Genomic DNA, 18,155 nt, shown 5'->3' with positions numbered 1-18,155 from the left:
GTTCCCCAGATTACATGACTACCGCTCTTAACCACTACACCACACTGGCTCTCATATTGCTCTTTTAAAGCAATATGATTGCTTAGGAGATGTGTCTTCAAAATTAATCAGATATTAAGATGTCTATTTTTTTACTTCTTTGGTAATGTCATACCATATATAATTGGACAATTCAGATGTGAACTCTGTGTTTTGCTCTACAATACAATTTGTTGCCCAAGCACCCAAAAATATGAAACATTTTTTGAAAATGAATCAAGAGTTGCTGCAAATCTTTTAAGTGTGAATGTGCTTGACTGGTTAATTGCTTTTTTGAAAGCATAAATGACCCCAAATGATTTCCCCCCCTTCCTTTTTGAAGTATATATATGGACCTAAATAAAACATGCTTTAAGGACTTCATGTTTAATTTTCAGCATGCAAATAACAAATTCATTGCCTCTCTTCCTTTCTCAGTATATCCATCGTTGTGTGATGAGCAGAGCCCTTCCTCAACTCACTCTTGTTGAATGCAGCACCATAAAAAAAATGTGTGATCAGGAAATGGTGGCTATAGAAGCTGCCATAAACCGAAAACCAGGCAACCCTCCTGTTCCTCTACCACCCAAAAAAACACGTGTGAGTTTTCTCATTCATTTTAAGAATTGTTGCATTCATGTCTGGAAGGTACAAGCAAATCATTTAAAAATGCAGCTTAAAGTTGACTGTTAGTTAATGTTTGTATTGCTACCTCCATAAGCCATTCTTGGCAAAAGAGAAACATTCTTTGCAGAAGAGAGACATTAGTTGTTGATTTAGTGCAGGGCTGTTTTTTAAGCAGCATGATCTTCAAATGTATGTGTTTCTTAAAAAGCCTGGAAATCTCTCATTGCTGTTTCCTTTCTACAACAGTTGACTCAAAGTGTATGGGATATTAACAATCCTTTCAAGGTAGTCCTAGTGAATGGCAACAAGTTGAACACAGAAGAGACAGCTAAGGTAACTAAATTCCTCCCCAACACAAGTGATTTTTCTGCTGGTCGTCTTAACAAATTTCCTTTGTTTGTCAAGGCTGCATTTGATTTGATTATTTAATAAACAAGTGCCTGATTTAAATACCAGTAGTCTAAATGACTACATGATTACAATTGGGAATCGGCTTGAATCTCTGGCTGAGCTCTAAATCAAAAGCTACAGAGTGATGCTAAATGATACTTGTCTTGAAAAATATTTAGGTAGACAGAAATATCATGACATAAGGTGATATGTGAACTCTTAATCAATCTGCAAATTTAACTGAAACTGAAAGATATTCCTAATTTTATGGCATTAATATGTAAATGTTTTTGTAAATGTTCAGATGAATTTCCAGCTTTTAAAAGATTTGCAAGTATAATCTGGTTCCACTAAGCATTTTGCTCTGTACTTAGTTCACTGAAGATGCTGAATGTAGAAGCAAATGAAATGTTATTTCCTGTAAAAAGAATGCATTTTAAACCAAGGTTGTAACACAGGCATCCCCAAACTCCACCCTCCAGATGTTTTGGGACTACAACTCCCATCATACCTAGCTAAGAGGACCAATGGTCAGAGATGATGGGAGTTGTAGTCCCAAAACAACTGGAGGGATGAGTTTGGGGATGCCTGTTGTAACATGTAAGAGCTTACTGCACAAACCCCTTCCTATGCATTTTGCCTATGAAATAGAATGGCAGGCATTTTCCCTTCTTTGTTTGGCATACAGTTAAGTGAATGAATGAATTTTCAGCTGGAGAAGACAAATATATATATATATATGAATGGGCTCATAGTGTGGCATGACTGGCATGATGTTTAAAATAATTCACTGACCTTTCAGGGCAAATTGTTTTGAACAAAAATCAGTTCAAGTTTTTATATACTGAAAGGGAGACAAATGCAGTAATTGCTAAGGAGAAGCAGAATGCCATAAAGCTATTTTTAAGAAACATGTTTTACCATTTTGCGTTTTATGTAATCTGTGTTTTTATATTGTATTTTTATGTTGTGAACCGCCCTGAGATCTACAGATGAAGGGTGGTATACATAATTAATTAATTAATTAATTAATATATAATATCGTTTCCCTGTTTGTTATTTTGGATGAATATTGCAGAAATTATGCATATCTATAATCCTAGCAATCTTTTTCTTCCTGAAAACAGAAGAGAGAGAGAAAAGAGATTGTGCAATGATCTGTTTAAAAAATGGGACAATAATGTGTGCAGCAAGTTTTTGTCTACATTTTCAAAAAAAACCAGTGCTCAGTGCTTCATTTAAGCTGCTATTTAAGATTTTGCCACAAAGATTTGTCAGAAATAAACCACATTTAAAATCAGGGAGATTTAGCATTAGTTCTGGCTAAAACCCATGCCGTAAGCTTTGAAGGAAATCTGATTGTGAGTGACTAACTTTTTTGCTTGTATTGCTATTTTGAAAAGTGCTTTTTGGCAAAGGTACCTTAGACAGCCCCCAAAAGTTCGGTAATTATATGAAAGAGAAAGGACTACAGCTTTAGGAATACATTGTGGTGTTTTTTTTTAAAAAAAGCTATGTTTACATAGGAATATCACTCCATTAGGACACAGTGTAGAATATTAAGGCATGTGCCAATTATATGCACTTGAAAATAATCACATACCGTACGTGCATACTAATTTGTAATTCAAAAGCAAATTGAACCATTTCCCAGTTAAAATAATTGCCTCCAAAGATTCAAAGGCATACTGAATCGTCATTATCATTCCTGTTCTAGAAATATAAGCAAAAATATGTGTGTGAGGTTAGTTATGCTTCTTGTCACCATCTACTCTCCTAATTGGTAAACTTTGTGCCCAGTCATGAGAAGCAAAATGTTTACCATCAGTTTACCTTGGCAATACCCACAGATTGCTTAGATCCTCAGTGTAGCTAATTCTCTAGCACGTAGCGTAAGAACACTAATTAGGGCAAATATTCCAAAGCTGCCTTGCCTTCTTTCTAAGCAGGAAATACTTCTAGGTAAATAATCCTTACTCTCTGGAATGTGTTTGGATACTTCCCTGTCATGTCTCTCTTGCAGGTTCATGTCAGGGCTGGTCTCTTCCATGGAACTGAGCTCCTTTGTAAACCTATCGTAAGCTCAGAAATATCTGGGAGAAATGACCATGTTTGGAACGAACCCTTGGAATTTGATATCAACGTCTGTGATTTGCCAAGAATGGCTAGGCTGTGCTTTGTGGTCTATGCTGTGATGGATAAAAAGAAAAAAAATAATCCAAGCAAGACACTTAATCCGTCCAAATACCAGACCATTAGGAAAGCTGGCAAAGTGGTAATGGATTCGTTTCTTTACATTCCTGTTCGTTGTACTGGGAAGTCTCTGCATGTGTTTTGCATACTTTTCATTTCCATAGCTTTTTAAAATTCTGAACTTCAGAGTGAAAGTCAGGATATATACTGATATATACACACACATATACATATACACACGTACATAGAGAGAAAGAGAGAGAAATATATATATTTACACACACACACACACACACTTGAGTATGTACTATTAATTTTTAAACGGGGGATAGGACCAAATAATAATAATCTTGCCTCGCTGTATTTTCTACTTGATTCTCATTTCTACCATTTCTGAATTTCACCTACTGTTCTACATTTGAATATAATAAAAGGAATAAAGGTCAATGCTTCATATATATATACAGTGGTGCCTCGCAAGACGAAATTAATTCATTCCGCAAGTCTTTTCGTCTTGCGAGTTTTTCGTCTTGCGAAGCACGGTTTCCCATAGGAATGCATTGAAAATCAATCAATGCGTTCCTATGGAAACCACCTTCAGACCAGGTCCGGGGACAGTCTGTCCCCCGACCTCTTCTGAAGGCCGGCGGGGGGCGAAAGTCTTTGCTTCCCCCCCCCCGCCTGCCTTCCCGTCAGGTTTGCTGAGGCTTTGCTTGCTTTTCCATGGTGTTTCTCATAACAAACACAACTGGACTCTACATTGTTGTGTGTTTGTTGTATGCACTGAACTATGTTCATGACCCAGAGCAGGGTTTCCGAAACTTGAGTCTTCAGCTGTTTTTGGACTACAACTCCCATCATCCTTAGGAGCACCAGTGGTCAGGGGTTATGGGAAATGTAGTCCAAAATCAGCTGGAGGGACCCCCCTCCCTGTCTGGGAAACCCTGCTCCAGAGGAAAGAATTCACCTAATATGATGCACCTCATCCGTCATGTAGTTCTAGCATCTTATACTACAGGGGTGGCCAACTCCCAAGAGACTGCAATCTACTCACAGAGTTAAAAACTGGCAGTGATCTACACCCTTTTCGGGGAAGGAAGGCCTGTTTTGGGGGGTTCAGGTCAAAGTTGAGCTTTTTTTTTAGGAATGAGCATTTAGGATTTTTCCAAATCTACATCACAACTTCTTTTTCTCTGTGTGTGTTATGTGTGTGTGTTGTTCCATTGTCTTACGGTTTTGAATCCACTATGGCCTCATCTTCAAACAGTATGATTTTTTCATTGCAGCACTACCCTGTCGCATGGGTCAATACTATGGTGTTTGATTTTAAAGGACAATTGAAAACTGGAGACCTCGTACTGTACAGCTGGTCGTCATTTCCTGGTAAGGCTTAATTTGTGATAAGAAGCTGCTTGTGCCATCAGCTATGCTGTGTTACTGCACAGCCTCCATCCATTTCAGAGGGGCTGCCTTGCTTAGGCTTACACAAAAGCCCCTCTGAAATTGAATGAAAACTTCGTAACATCAGATCACAATCCATTCAGTACTTCCTGTAATACAGACTTCAGTGTCTCCTGAGCACATGAAGATAATGATTATGGTTATAAAACGCAGATAGAATATGGATAATAAAATATGCCTCGTAATATAAAAAAATGCAAATGTTACCTTGAGGTAAAATAAAGAAATTTCTTAGTGTAGGAAAAGCACTATTATGGCAAATTTTGACTCTGATGTTTTTCACTTAACTCATGTGACATGGGCTTGGAGCAACTGTTCAGCTAAGGTGCAGCTTTGGCTGAATGCATGAAATAACTTGGTCTGGAATAGTAGCCATTCTATAGGATAATCACTGCATGACTACAGACTGAATTGGCATTATTAATTCAATGGATCCTTACCAGTTCCTGCTGACTAAACATTTTGCCTTTTTTGCAATTTGAGGTTCTTTTAAAATGCAGAACATAGCAAAAAGTGAAAGTCGGTATTTTTATAACAGATATCGTATCCCTGGAATGGAATTGCTAGCTTTTTCTGTCTTTAGAAAAAGAAACAAATCCAGCCCCAAAAGTAATCCCCACCCTCACATCAAAGTTTTAGCAGACATTTCTGGTAAAATAGTGCCAAACCACTTCATTGACTTGTGTGTGCTCCTTGGTTTAAAGGAAAGAGTTATCTCTGTGCTGCCAGTATTCCAAACCTCACTGGTCCTCAAGTCCATGAAGGCTGCAGTCTTCTGCACAGAAAGGGTAGCCCTTCAGATGTTGTTGGACCGCATCCCTAACCACATCTAGCAACAGCTGGAGGGCCCCATTGGCTACACTTGCCACGTACATTTAATTGGGAGCAAGGCCTGTTGTACTATACATTTGGCAATAGCTTTATAACTACAGTGGAACCTCGAGTTGTGGACGTAATCCGTGGCGGAGGCATGTCCGCAACCCGCAGCGTTCGCAAGCTGAAGTGCCACGTCTGTGTAGGTGCTGGCACGATTTGGCGCTTCTGCACGAGCGGCAAAACTCAGAAGTGACCTGTTCCAGTACTTCCAGGTTTTCCATGGTCCGCAACCTGAAAAAAACATAACCTGAAGCAAACGCAAAATGAGGTATGACTGTACACCAGTCACCACGTTCAATATGAAGCTAATGACATGTCCAACATCTACCACTGAAACAGGATATCAGAACTTGAAATCCAACATAGTAAGGATAATCCTGAATGGAGCTTAATTCATGTCCTCGTCACTTCTATTATAGCAAGTCTGCTACATTTTTATTGTGGATTTAAAATAGAAATAGACCATTGTAGACTTTTCCAACCTCTGGGATTTGTAAACTTGTTTCTACATTGAATTAAAAGGTATCTCTTACGCCCAGATGGGAATGGTCCAGGAGTAGAAGAGCAGTTCTGTGCATCACAGTGTGATGAAATTATTGCACTTCGTTTCAGGGTGGGGGGCCATGGAATGTGTGTGAGATTTCTATGAAAGTCATCAGTGGAAGTTGACCACCTCTCCCAGCTTGCCTTGCGACTTTTAAAACCCAACCTCTAAAATTAAAATTATATAGGAAATAAAAGTTGGCTCTGCTTACTTGAGGCTCTTACTGTGGCTCTAGGAGCTTTTCTGCTAATGTGGCCTGCCTGCCTTGAATTTTGTTTAGCTATGCTACAGATTGAATGCTATTAAATATAAACACAAAATGTGTATTCTGGTTGCCTAGATGAACTTGAAGAAATGTTGAATCCAATGGGAACTGTACAGACAAATCCATACACTGAAAATGCAACAGCTTTGCAGATCAAATTTCAAGAATATTCCAAATTTCCTATTTATTACCCTCCCTTTGATAAGGTAAGATTGTTATGGGTTCTTGTATTTTCTTTTCCTCCATGCATGATCCTGAATGCATTCTCTCTAACTTTACAGAGTTGCTCCTCAGTTGCTGCTGTTGTAACGACAGTCAAGTATATGAATATGTGTCTACAAAAAGTTGACTAAACTTGGAAAACATTTTGGCTAACTGCATGTACGCAGATGCACATGTGCGCACACATGCACCTGCACACATACACACACTGCTCACAAAGGATTACATTCTATACACACTCCGGCTTCTGAGTAGAAGTGTATATGATTACCCTGCAAGTTAGTCACAAAAAAATCAGTGGGAATGAAGTTAGTCGTGACCTACATTTCCCTTGGTTATGACTAAGTGTAGTTCACTAACAGAACAATCCCAGTCCCCTGCTGCCGCCACCAAAGCTCTGCAGAGCAGCAGACCCACATCCTGGCCACTCATGGTGGCAGGGTGGGGGACAGGCAGATCAATCCTGATCCCTGTACCCGCCTCCAGACTGGTGCAGTGATCAAGCTTGTTGCCAGCCGGTACCAGCTATAAGAGCATCTCAGGATCCAACAGATCTTGGGCTGGCTTAGCTCCCTCCTCAGGGTACCCTATTTTTGGGCTTTCCACTGTTTCGGCATAACTGCCCTTCTCCTATTAGTGCTAATTTTAACCAAGGGTGATACAATGGTACCTCAGGTTACATACGCTTCAGGTTACATACGCTTCAGGTTACAGTCTCCGCTAACCCAGAAATAGTGCTTCAGGTTAAGAACTTTGCTTCTAGATGAGAACAGAAATCGGGCTCTGGCTGCGCTGCAGCAGCAGGAGGCCCCTTTGGCTAAAGTGGTGCTTCAGGTTAAGAACAATTTCAGGTTCAGTAAAGATCTCCGGAACGAATTAAGTACTTAACCCGAGGTACCACTGTATATAACTCCATCTTAAGAAACAGTCAACAAACATACCCATCTTGGAAACCAGAGTATAATCTGAGCCAAGCTGATGACCCATGTCCATTTTCCTACTTCTACTGCAAATGTATCAAGGCTGTTGAACCCAAGGATTTTTTATTACAGTTCTGCCAAATGGAGTGTAAGAGAAATGTTTTAAACTTGGGGGATCACAGAGTGCACAATTATAGCCAAAATAAATCTGACCTTTTGGGGACCATAGTGTTTCAGAGTCTACGTGCTCCTGGGCTAATTCTTTCCGTACATGAGGCTGTTTTCAGTTCTGTTGTTGTGCGTTAGAAGATGCAGTGCACTAATCCAGTCCCTGTTGAATTATGCACTTTGTTTACATAGGAGTATTGTGGCATAATGTACACGCGCTTATATACTGCACTTAGCAAAAGGATTTGGGAAAGAAGAGCATAAATATTTTATTTACTTACATGACTTTTCAAACTATAGAGATCATACCGTTTGATCATCTTTAATTTCATTGTTCTCCACCATTGTCATTTAATTCCTGTCTGGTGTTTGTTCTTGCAGATACTTGAAAAGGCAGCTGAAATTGCAAGAAATAATGATAGCTCTGGTATGGCAGTAAGTATCAAAGGTGAAACAATTATCCTTTCCCCCATTTAAGACTTAGAACAAGATGTATTTTTATTACCCTCCCGCTGCTTGTCCAGAAAGCATCTCTTCAAGCTGTAGTGAAGTTGTTCTGCACTTTCAAAATTATATTTTTAAAGGACAGGGCAAACACACAAAACCTGTTCATTTCCCTACAACCCACTGAAGGCCAAATCCACATTATGCTCATATTTTTAAAATGATTGCAAATTTGGAATCCTAAACAAATTTGAACAGCTTGGTTGTCATAGCCTATAATTTTAATGTTGTGAAATTATAGCTTAAATAATATGTCATTCAGCATAGTGCACAAATTCCTTACTAATGTGCAAAATAATAAGAATTAATTATATCAACAAAATATTTCATCTGAATTAATGATCTTCTAAGAATACCCCGTTCTATTTTACACAACTTGTGTGTAGATAATAAATTCACATGCTAATAGCCTCTTGAATGTAGAGACTTTATAAACAATTTTTGCCACTCATGATATATAAAGCTCCATTTGAAACTCACTGAAATATCTTCTGTACACGTTTAATTAATGTGGAATAAAAAGTCAGAAGAGATAGCATGTATAGTCATTATAAAACGTTAAGTCTTTGGTGGTGGTGGTTGTTACAGTTCAATAACAGATGTTGGAAATGCAAAAGTCCGTTTTTAGCATTACCTGCAAAACTGCTTTAGTTTTAAAGTATTAGTGACTTGTTCCTCAGTTTTGGCTTTGGCTTCATGTGCTCTTTTTCATCCTTTGCATACTAGCATTTAAGTTACTAGAATTGCTCAATTTTCATCAGTTGTGTGGGTCTAGAGACATCTACAGTGCCTGTGCAGCAAATATAAGCCTCCAGCATGGCTCAGCAGAAATGTTTCCCAGATTAAATGGGGAAATAGCAGTAGTGCCCTCTAGCGTTGAAGTGCACACTTGCTGAAGTTGAGTATTAAAATATATACAGGGTGAGTCCTTTAAAAGAGGCCCCGTGGATACAGAGTACACATGTTCCATAGGGCGCCTTTTAAAAGACTCACCCTGTATAATGCACATTAGTTGCTAGCAAGGAGAGTTCATGCTGTTCTAGCTTCATGCCATTTGGACATGCAGTATAGAAACAAGCACATTTGTCTCAGCATTATATGCATAACTTGTAAACGGTGGTTCTCAACCTTTAACCAAAGGGCCGTGGTGGCAAAAAGTTCTACATTGAGCTAAAGGAGATCATGGAAAGGGACCCCTTGTCTCAGCTGTGTGAAAATGAAATGGATCTCATTTGGACTTTACGGTATGACTGCCGTGAAAATTTCCCACAATCCTTACCAAAGCTGTTGCTCTCTGTCAAATGGAACAAACTTGAAGATGTTGCTCAGGTAAGAGGAAAAAGAAATACCTGTACAGCAATAATAGTAATGCCAGGGGCAGAATGTGAGCAATTGTGGGAGCAATGTGGGAGATTTTATTTTAATTGCCATTAACTGCTCATCAGTGAAACCAACTGCCATTAAATGGATCTTGTTTTTCTTAGGTCTTCTAAGGTGCCACAACATTCTTCCTTGTTTTTAGTAGACTTTGCATAGCTACTGCTCTGCACCCTCTTTGTCAGCAGTGCTTGATCTGAAAAAGAAGATATTGTTTACCTACTGTTATAGATAGGGTCAACCTAATGTGAACAAGGCACTGACTCAGGGATGGGTGCCTGTGGTTTTACTGATTGCTGAACTCACACCAGCCCAAGTCAGCGTGGCCCAACCATCAGGGGTGATTAGAGTAGCAATCCACCAACTCTGGAGGGCTACAAATTCTCCATCCCTGCTCTTAACTGCTAAAGCTTGCATTTTGCCAGTTTAGGCTTGCCAGCTCCTATGGAAACACCACACACATACTAATTCCCCATATACGTATTTCCAAACAAACATGCATTTTGTGGGTCAGTATCACCTGTCTGGTATTCCTACATATAGTAATTGTGCCACTTCATAGAAGATGCACAAGCATTGCACACAAGTAGCAGTGACTATTCCTGACTCTGCTTCTGAAATCCAGGAAGACTAGCATCTTTCTGACACTAAACAGAAGCTTCTCAGGCTCTGCCTGCCTGTCTGCCTTTGAGGAAGCCCCCCACCCCTCTGACTCCCCTAAGGTGTGGAGGAAGAAACAGCTGAGATACATTCCAGAGTCAGACATCCTGATATATCAGCATATCACAGTATTTAGCTGTTGATACATCTCATTGTTGAAAACCAGATATTACCCTGGCCAGGCCTAATGTCCACAGTTAATTAGTCCTAAGCAGATACCCTTGATCAGTGCAAAAGACAGACCCTCACGTTCCACATGTGGACAGCAGGTTGATGCATATGAGAGTTTGCCATATAAAACTAGCCAGTACCCCAGGCTTTCTAGAATCTGTAATTAATTCTTCAGGGTTGAACTAAATTGCTTGCCTCCATCACAGTCAAGATCAGACAACTGTACTAAATGAATGATTCTACCAAGTGGCAACACATCATAGAAAAAGCTCCAGATAATCCTAAGTGTCTTATCTGATGCCACATCCGATTTGTTGCCCTCCCCACAAACACCTCCTTTGCCCATTTTCCCTCTGCTGCTTCATTAGCCATACTCAGATCTTTGTTCTTGTGCTGTTCTGCCCTCTGGTGGGCGGTTGTGCTGCTGCTGTTGCTAGAAAAGCAATGCCAGCTATTCCCGGCCTCTTTTTCCCAATTGCATTTCCACCTAGATGAAAATATAAATGCACACTCTGAATTGCAGCTTTCTCTAAAGTCGGGGGTGGGGAAGGGTACCTGTGATTTATGCTATATAGTTGTTGAAATCTGCCCATGGATATTCTTAAACATGTATCTATTTAGTCTTGCTTAGTTATGTGTGTGTTTATTTTCCTTAACAGCTTCAGGCTCTTCTCCAGATATGGTCCAAGCTGCCTCCCAGAGAAGCATTAGAGTTATTGGATTTCAATTATCCAGATCAATATGTAAGGGAATATGCTGTGGGCTGTTTAAGGCAGATGAGGTGAGTTTGCTGGCAACTTTTATTTCAACAGCTGACTCAAAGAATTAAAATGCAGCCACAATGAAAAGACTCGGTGACTTTCACCCTGCATGAAATAAATCTTACAAATTAAGGAGCAGGCAGCCTCTTCAGTGTCCAGCTGTGGGCTAGGCTGCGATCCCAGTTTACTGATCGTATCAGTGGAACAGGAGTGGGTGGTCCTCCTTTGGGAAGTGCTGTCCAGTTGAGACAGAAGAAGGCTTCCTTTGGTATCTGGGTCAAAAGCCTCAAGGAAAGCTGATGGGTTTTTAAAGGTTTTCCTAGAATATAATGCTTTCACACATTACTTAACTGAAGAACTGCTTTGCAGAACTCAGAGAAGTGCAGATTTTGAAGGAGGACAAAGCTTCAGTTTGTGCATTGTTTCAGAAAGTGTGGATTTGGTAGGTTCATCTTTAAATGTGAATTGAATCCATTTTCCCTCCTCCGTACCTATGTATGTCACTGATGTCCTCTGTCTACAGTCCTATCCAAACATCTGGGAATAAGCTTCACTGAAAATTGTGAAACGTACTTTTGAGTAAGCATGCTTAAGTTTGCCATGCGCACATCCAATTTGCTTGTGGATGTTAAAAACTATGTATTTTCAAGAAGCTTCTCAGCTGTTTTTTTTTTTAATTATTATTTATCTACTTAAAATATTAATGGGCTTAATGCCATTTTTGCTCCAGGAAAGAAATGGGATATTATCAGTTGCAATGCTGCTATGCTCCTATTTTCCTTGACTTCTCAAGAGTACTGGATGTGATGTACAACATTTTTGAATTATTTTCAAGGCTAAATTGTTAACAACATATTTTGACTTCAGTAAAATGTAAACAAGGTGATTTGCTCTGTCAGGCTGGTCTAGACTTGTGTAATGAACCAGTACTGCTGATAGAGTTGTTCTTAGATTTCTTTGAATTCATTCTAGGTATATTCATTATTAACTCCTTGATGCGGTCAAATAATTGAATGCCTATGTAATTTTTTGGGGGGTGGGTAACTTTTCATTTGACATACTTTTCAAGAGAGTAGTTTTAGTCACTGTACAACATGTTAATTTGTTTGGACATCTTTTCTTTCTTTTTTTGCTGGGCTGTAAGTAGATGAGAAGAACCCCTTAAGTTATAGTGAACTATTTGGTAGTTCAGCAGTGTTTTATTTTGTCACCTGTAATAGTTATTCCTTTTCAAAAATAAATGAGTGAACAATGTTTCCTCCTTAGGTTAAAAAAACAAACAACCCATTACTTCAAATTTCATTTCAAACCCAAACAGCTGCAAACTAGCTTTTTTATTTTTATTTTTTTAAAAAAAGATGTCGTAAGCACAGGAAAGCCAGAAAGCAGTTACTGAACTTGCCTGATGATCTTTAAGACAAATTCATATGACTGATATTGAATACTTTGTACATCTATCAGAGATATCTGCTATGAATGATAATAAATGTTGCTGCTGTTTAAATACTTCTGGTTCCTATCCTCTGCTTTTATTCATTGCACGTCATCCATTTGCTTCATATATCATGAACATGTTTCTAATCTGATGCATTTCATGTTGAGAATTTCCCTCCTGTTGATTTAATGCATCTTCCCACAACTAAGCTAGTTTCTTGGGTTTTCTTTATCTTCTTCCAGTGATGAAGAACTTTCTCAGTATCTTCTGCAGCTTGTGCAAGTATTGAAATATGAACCTTTTCTCGACTGTGCTCTCTCCAGGTTCCTGCTAGAGAAAGCTCTGGCAAATAGGAGGATAGGACAGGTGCTGTTTTGGCATTTGAGGTAAGGCTTGCTCATCTATTGACATGCAAACGTATAAATTATCTCTCTTCCACAGAACTCCTTTTAGCAATTTACTGATACCATGATTTTGGTGTCCTTGAGACTAGTCTCATCCTCCCTTCATTTATATGTTCTGTCAGAAAAACTGGAAAATGAAGAATCTCCTCTTCTGAGACCAAGTTTCTTAGCCCTAATAGATGTGATGAGAAACTCTTAAGGCTGAGCCAATGTCTCAGGCACCGAAAGGGATCTAGATGAAGCTTCCAGCAAGGGTGTAGGAAAATTTGTAAACAGTTTTCAGGCTGTTTTGTTTGCTTGCTTGCTTTTTTACAATTAAATAGCATATAAAGTCTACAAAATAAAAGCAAAAATATCTAAAACTCCACCTAACTCCTGGCTTTAGATCAACTTCCTTCTTGCCACCTTTTGGCATGTTCTCTGCCTTCAAAGAAGAAATGGTCCTAGCCTGTCTTTGTAAAATAAGAGATGCTATTAGGGAGTCTGTTATATGGGAGGGAGAGTGCTTGAGATTTCCCTGTTGTATACAGTCTGTTGTATGGGAGGGAGAGTGCTTGAGATTTCCCTTCCAGCTATGCTCTTCCCCAGTTGTCTCACTGCCACGTTGAACAGCAGTGAAGAAGGACTTCAGAAAGATGGTAGGTGCTGCCGCGGCACTGTAACCCATCAGAAACCCATCTCTCTGGCAAGGCTCCAGCGTGCATTCCTTCTACTACAAAATAAGCTAACAATGTAGAAGAGAAGTCAGGGGAAAACCCTCCCACATAGGAAGGTGCCTGCCAAAATGTTTGACTCCCGCTCTGTTTCCTGTATTTTTGACTGACTTCATGACAGGACTCATGTCTACTCATTTTTATTCCTTTTAGCAAGGTATGATTTGAGAGTTCAGAATGCTTCACTTGGAGCATGGGGTGGACAGCTGTTTTGCAAAGGAGTTGAGGTCACAGTGGTATCATGCTATCCCATATGAAAGGCTACATGCCCACTTGACTTTGAATTTCTTTATTTTTAAGACACTGACGTGATATTGTTACATCCATCGTACAACTCCCTGATTATGTAGAATGAATGCGAGAGACGTATTTGTACATGGAGGGGTTTTTCCTCTTTTCTTGTAGATCAGAAGTGCACATACCTGCCATTTCAGTGCAGTTTGGTGTGATACTTGAAGCTTACTGCCGTGGAAGCATTGCTCACATGAAAGTACTTTCCAGACAGGTATTGCTTATTTTAAATCTTTACCTTCAAGTCACTCCTGGAGATGCGATGATGGTCCAGGTTGCACATTGCACATCGCAGAAACAGTTTACTATGTACATGGAGAATGCTCCCACTTCACTGTTCCCCTATCAGACAAACCATGATACTAAACCAAAAACAAAGTATGGCTTAATATTGTGGTTTCAGGGCATAACACTAACACAGGGATTATGGTTTGTTGTGTCTGCTCATCCTAGGAGAGGAGCCATCTCCATGTTCATAGTAAATCATTAACTATGGTTTACTGAGACATGCAAATGCTGCCTGTGAATAGGAATGAGATGAGCAAAGAGAGGATAGATGGGTACTATGATGTATAAACAGGTGTCCTGGACATAATCTGGAATTTTAGCAGTCAATCTGATTCTGCCCTTTTGTGTTAGGCTTAAACACCACGTAGCATAGCAGTGGTAATCTTTGCATGCACGCAATTTTTAAAAAGCACTGGTCTTTTCTAATGAAATAATTTTGAAAATGGTGCTATTTATAGTTGATTTGTAGGTTGGCAAAAATTTAGATGTGTGTGGTTTTTTCCTGTGCAACCATAATTACCTGAATTCAGCAGTTCTAATGGAATCTGCATTGCAAAAGAAAATCATTTAGCTTTGGAGTATTGAAAATGTTTTCTTTCTTACAAATGTGTTTGAATGAACTCCTAAAAGGGAATGGGGAGTCTTAAGCATATTTCAGCACTGATAGGCTTTGGGACTCTGACATTTCTGTGCACTTTCGAGGAGGAAGTGCATGTCAGTGCAATCAAAGAAGGGGCGCAAAAAATTCCCAACTGTGCAAACACGGAAGAAATACAAAGTAGAAATACTTCAAAAAGTTCCTGTTTGTGTAGCACAGGTTGCATTTTGTTCCCTTGTTGCTGATGTTTGCACAGCTCCTGGAATTGTGGAAATTAGGGAGCTTTGGGTTTTGACAGATGGCTGACCTGACAGGTCTCCACTGCCTCTCTTCTGTAATCAAACTCCATACAGCTTCCACAGCATCCTGCCAGGCATAAATCAGCTTATCTGTAAGAAAGTTTCAGCCCTTGAACTGTGCCTGATGCATTAAGGTAATTTTTACAGCAAAATAAAAACTGTAAATTTGAAAGTGAATCAGTACTGGTGGAGAGAAACCTACGCAGCCTCCTATCCCAAACTTAGTTCGCTTAATAATAAGAGAATCGATCTACGTTGGAGCTGCAGAGAGGTGCACAACACTTTTGCAGTGTTAACACTTAATTATTTTCAAGGCATCCCAGCTGCTTCCTCCTAGAAACTCCCAACAGTAAGTAGATAGCAGTTGGAGATAATTGCAGCAAAGCAGAAGTTTCAGTCGGCTCCGTGTTTGTGACTGACGTTTGCCAAAAACAGAGCCTCTATTTTGGCTTGGATTTAGCATGTAAGCTTTCATCTGGGTTTCGAAGGCACAAGGGCAGAGAGAAATAGCTAAGGATGGGGAGTCTTGTGATCACATTGAAACCATCAGGCATGCATCTGAATAAATGGAATGAGCAAAATATTTTTCTGGTGACCCTGACAGACGAGATGACAGAAACATTAAGCTTTTTTTGGATCTAGGTCAGGCACAGGCAAACTCTGGCCCTCCAGATGTTTTGAGACTACAATTCCCATCATCCCTGACCACTGGTCCTGTTAGCTAGGGATGATGGGAATTGTAGTTCCAAAACATCTGGAGGGCCAAAGTTTGCCTATGCCTGATCTAGTTACTTAAGGATCCTTTTCACATTAAAAAAAGCCCCTGTGTGGAAGCTGCTTTTTCACAGCTTTATCCCATGGTGCTGACTTTGCGCCAGACGGGCAGTGCAGATAATGGGGGTCCTTTCAGTGTCAATGCTGCCCAGTCAGAATCGAGGGTAATGCAGTGTTTTCTCCGAGATTGATCCCTTCCATTTTGATTGACTTAGACTTTGACCTCAGAGAGATTTAGAAATTAAAATCTATTCTGCAAATTTATTTCAGGTTGAAGCACTGAATAAGATGAAGACTTTGAATAGTATAATAAAACTGAATGCTGTGAAACAAAGCAGAGCCAAAGGAAAAGATGCAATGCACACCTGTTTAAAACAAAGGACCTACAAAGAAGCCCTTTCCGATCTCCAGTCCCCGCTGAATCCTTCCGTTTTGCTTTCAGAACTGTAGTAAGTGCTTTTATGTACGCTGTAGCTCTTAGGTGGAAGCAGACAGGCAGAAGGCTCTTGCTCTTTGACTTCTGTTGGCTGCATTGCTCAGCAGACGCGTTGGCACACAAGGCGGCATGTCTTCATGTGGCTGACAACTCCCTCATGCTTTGACCTGGCTATGTAAGCAAATCTCTGGCTTCCTAAGGTTAAGATGCCTGTTTTGGTTTGGACTAAAGATTTTTGTGATTGACCTTTCGTACTTAAAATGTGTTCTTACAATACCTTGAACGATAATGTGCCACCTTCAAGTCAGCAATCAGTGACTGACAAAAGATATATGAAATTATCAGAAAACCTACCAGTTTAAGGCTATCTCATGTTGGCACAAGCTCCACAAAGCCTGAAAATGCAAAGCTAAGACTGATGCCTTGACAGACGTTCTCTGCGTTAAGCAATGTCACACATTTTCCTTCACACCCACACTTACCCTTTGTCTTTCAGACCCTAATCCAGATAGGTAGGGAGAATGTGTGTGTGTAAAAAATGAAATATATTTTCTAAGTTAATATGGACACTTATTTACTTGCCTTGGTAGCTGCCAGATCCAAGATCTATAGGTTTCAGTGTGGAATTCAATGTACCACTAAGGAGGTTATTCCATCCATGCAAGCTTTTTTGCTTGCCTAATGGAACAAATTCCCATCTCCTCCCCGACATACCATTCTGGGGGTTCTCCTGGCCCTCTAGATTTGGGAAAGTGGGGGAACAAGGGGACTCTGTTTATGCTAGCAGGAGACCTTGTGCTGGCTTCCACTAGTGGAGCAGTTGAGTTGACTATATATATGTATATGTATATGTTGACTATATATATATGATATATGTAACATACCCTATATACAGAACATGCAAACTTGCCAGTGTACCTTATACAGTAGCAGCAAAATGAAAGTTTTTTAAGGCATTTATCCAAGTTGCAATGTTGTGTTACTGAGTTAACTTCAGAGTTAGTTTTACCCTGCTACATTTAGGGCGATTGTTCATTTCCCTTTTTAAGTCACTAACATTATTTATTACACTTTGGCCTAGTGTGGAGAAATGTAAATACATGGACTCTAAAATGAAGCCCTTATGGATCGTATACAACAACAAAGTATTTGGGGGAGATCTGGTAGGGATCATCTTTAAAAATGGAGATGGTAAGTAAACAAAACAACTCCCCCCCCCCTTACTGCTATTATCTTAATTGTGCTACTGTTGCCATTGCAATCCTTTAGTTTTGTTAAGTGAAAGAGCACTGGATAAATTCTATCATTTCGGTGCTGTTTGTACCACTGTACAGTCTGGGGAAAAGAGGGTTTATTCATGGCTCCATTTAACTTCTCCACTGTAATTAAGGCAGGGGTTGGGGACCTGCGGCTTTCTAGATATTTCTGGACTACAGCTTCCATCATATAGCTCCCATTATTCTTCACCATTAACCATGGTGGGTGTGGCTGATTTAACATCCAGAAGGCCAAAGGTTCTCCATCCCTGAAGTAGAGGTTTGAACAAACTGCCTTGAATTAATTTGTGGGCCAGAGAAGGACACTGACAAACTGGAATGTGTCCAGACGAGGGCAACCAAAATGGTCAAAGGCCTGGAAACAATGCCTTATGAGGAACGGCTAAGGGAGCTGGGCATGTTTAGCCTGGAGAAGAGGAGGTTAAGGGGTGATATGATAGCCATGTTCAAATATATAAAAGGATGTCACATAGAGGAGGGAGA

General features: G+C 39.8%; 1 protein-coding gene across 9 annotated transcripts in view; it reads left to right on the top strand.

Annotated features, from left to right (window-relative positions):
• The window catches only part of PIK3CB (phosphatidylinositol-4,5-bisphosphate 3-kinase catalytic subunit beta), a 100,396-nt gene that overhangs the window by 68,662 nt on the left and 13,579 nt on the right, over positions 1-18,155 (top strand). For all 9 annotated transcript variants that reach the window (XM_083742074.1, XM_083742071.1, XM_083742070.1 and 6 more), the window contains 12 exons: positions 457-618; positions 892-978; positions 3,059-3,310; positions 4,515-4,611; positions 6,450-6,580; positions 8,066-8,119; positions 9,329-9,517; positions 11,056-11,177; positions 12,835-12,978; positions 14,115-14,214; positions 16,230-16,408; positions 17,477-17,586. In XM_083742074.1, coding sequence (XP_083598200.1) covers positions 457-618; positions 892-978; positions 3,059-3,310; positions 4,515-4,611; positions 6,450-6,580; positions 8,066-8,119; positions 9,329-9,517; positions 11,056-11,177; positions 12,835-12,978; positions 14,115-14,214; positions 16,230-16,408; positions 17,477-17,586 — 1,627 coding nt within the window. The remainder of the gene's footprint in view (positions 1-456; positions 619-891; positions 979-3,058; positions 3,311-4,514; positions 4,612-6,449; positions 6,581-8,065; positions 8,120-9,328; positions 9,518-11,055; positions 11,178-12,834; positions 12,979-14,114; positions 14,215-16,229; positions 16,409-17,476; positions 17,587-18,155) is intronic.

This window comes from Podarcis gaigeae (assembly GCF_964106915.1).
Source record: "Podarcis gaigeae genome assembly, chromosome: 5".
Classification (NCBI taxonomy): Eukaryota; Metazoa; Chordata; class Lepidosauria; order Squamata; family Lacertidae; genus Podarcis; species Podarcis gaigeae.
Note: the sequence above shows the minus strand (reverse complement) of the source record. Positions and strands in the feature narration are given on the sequence as shown.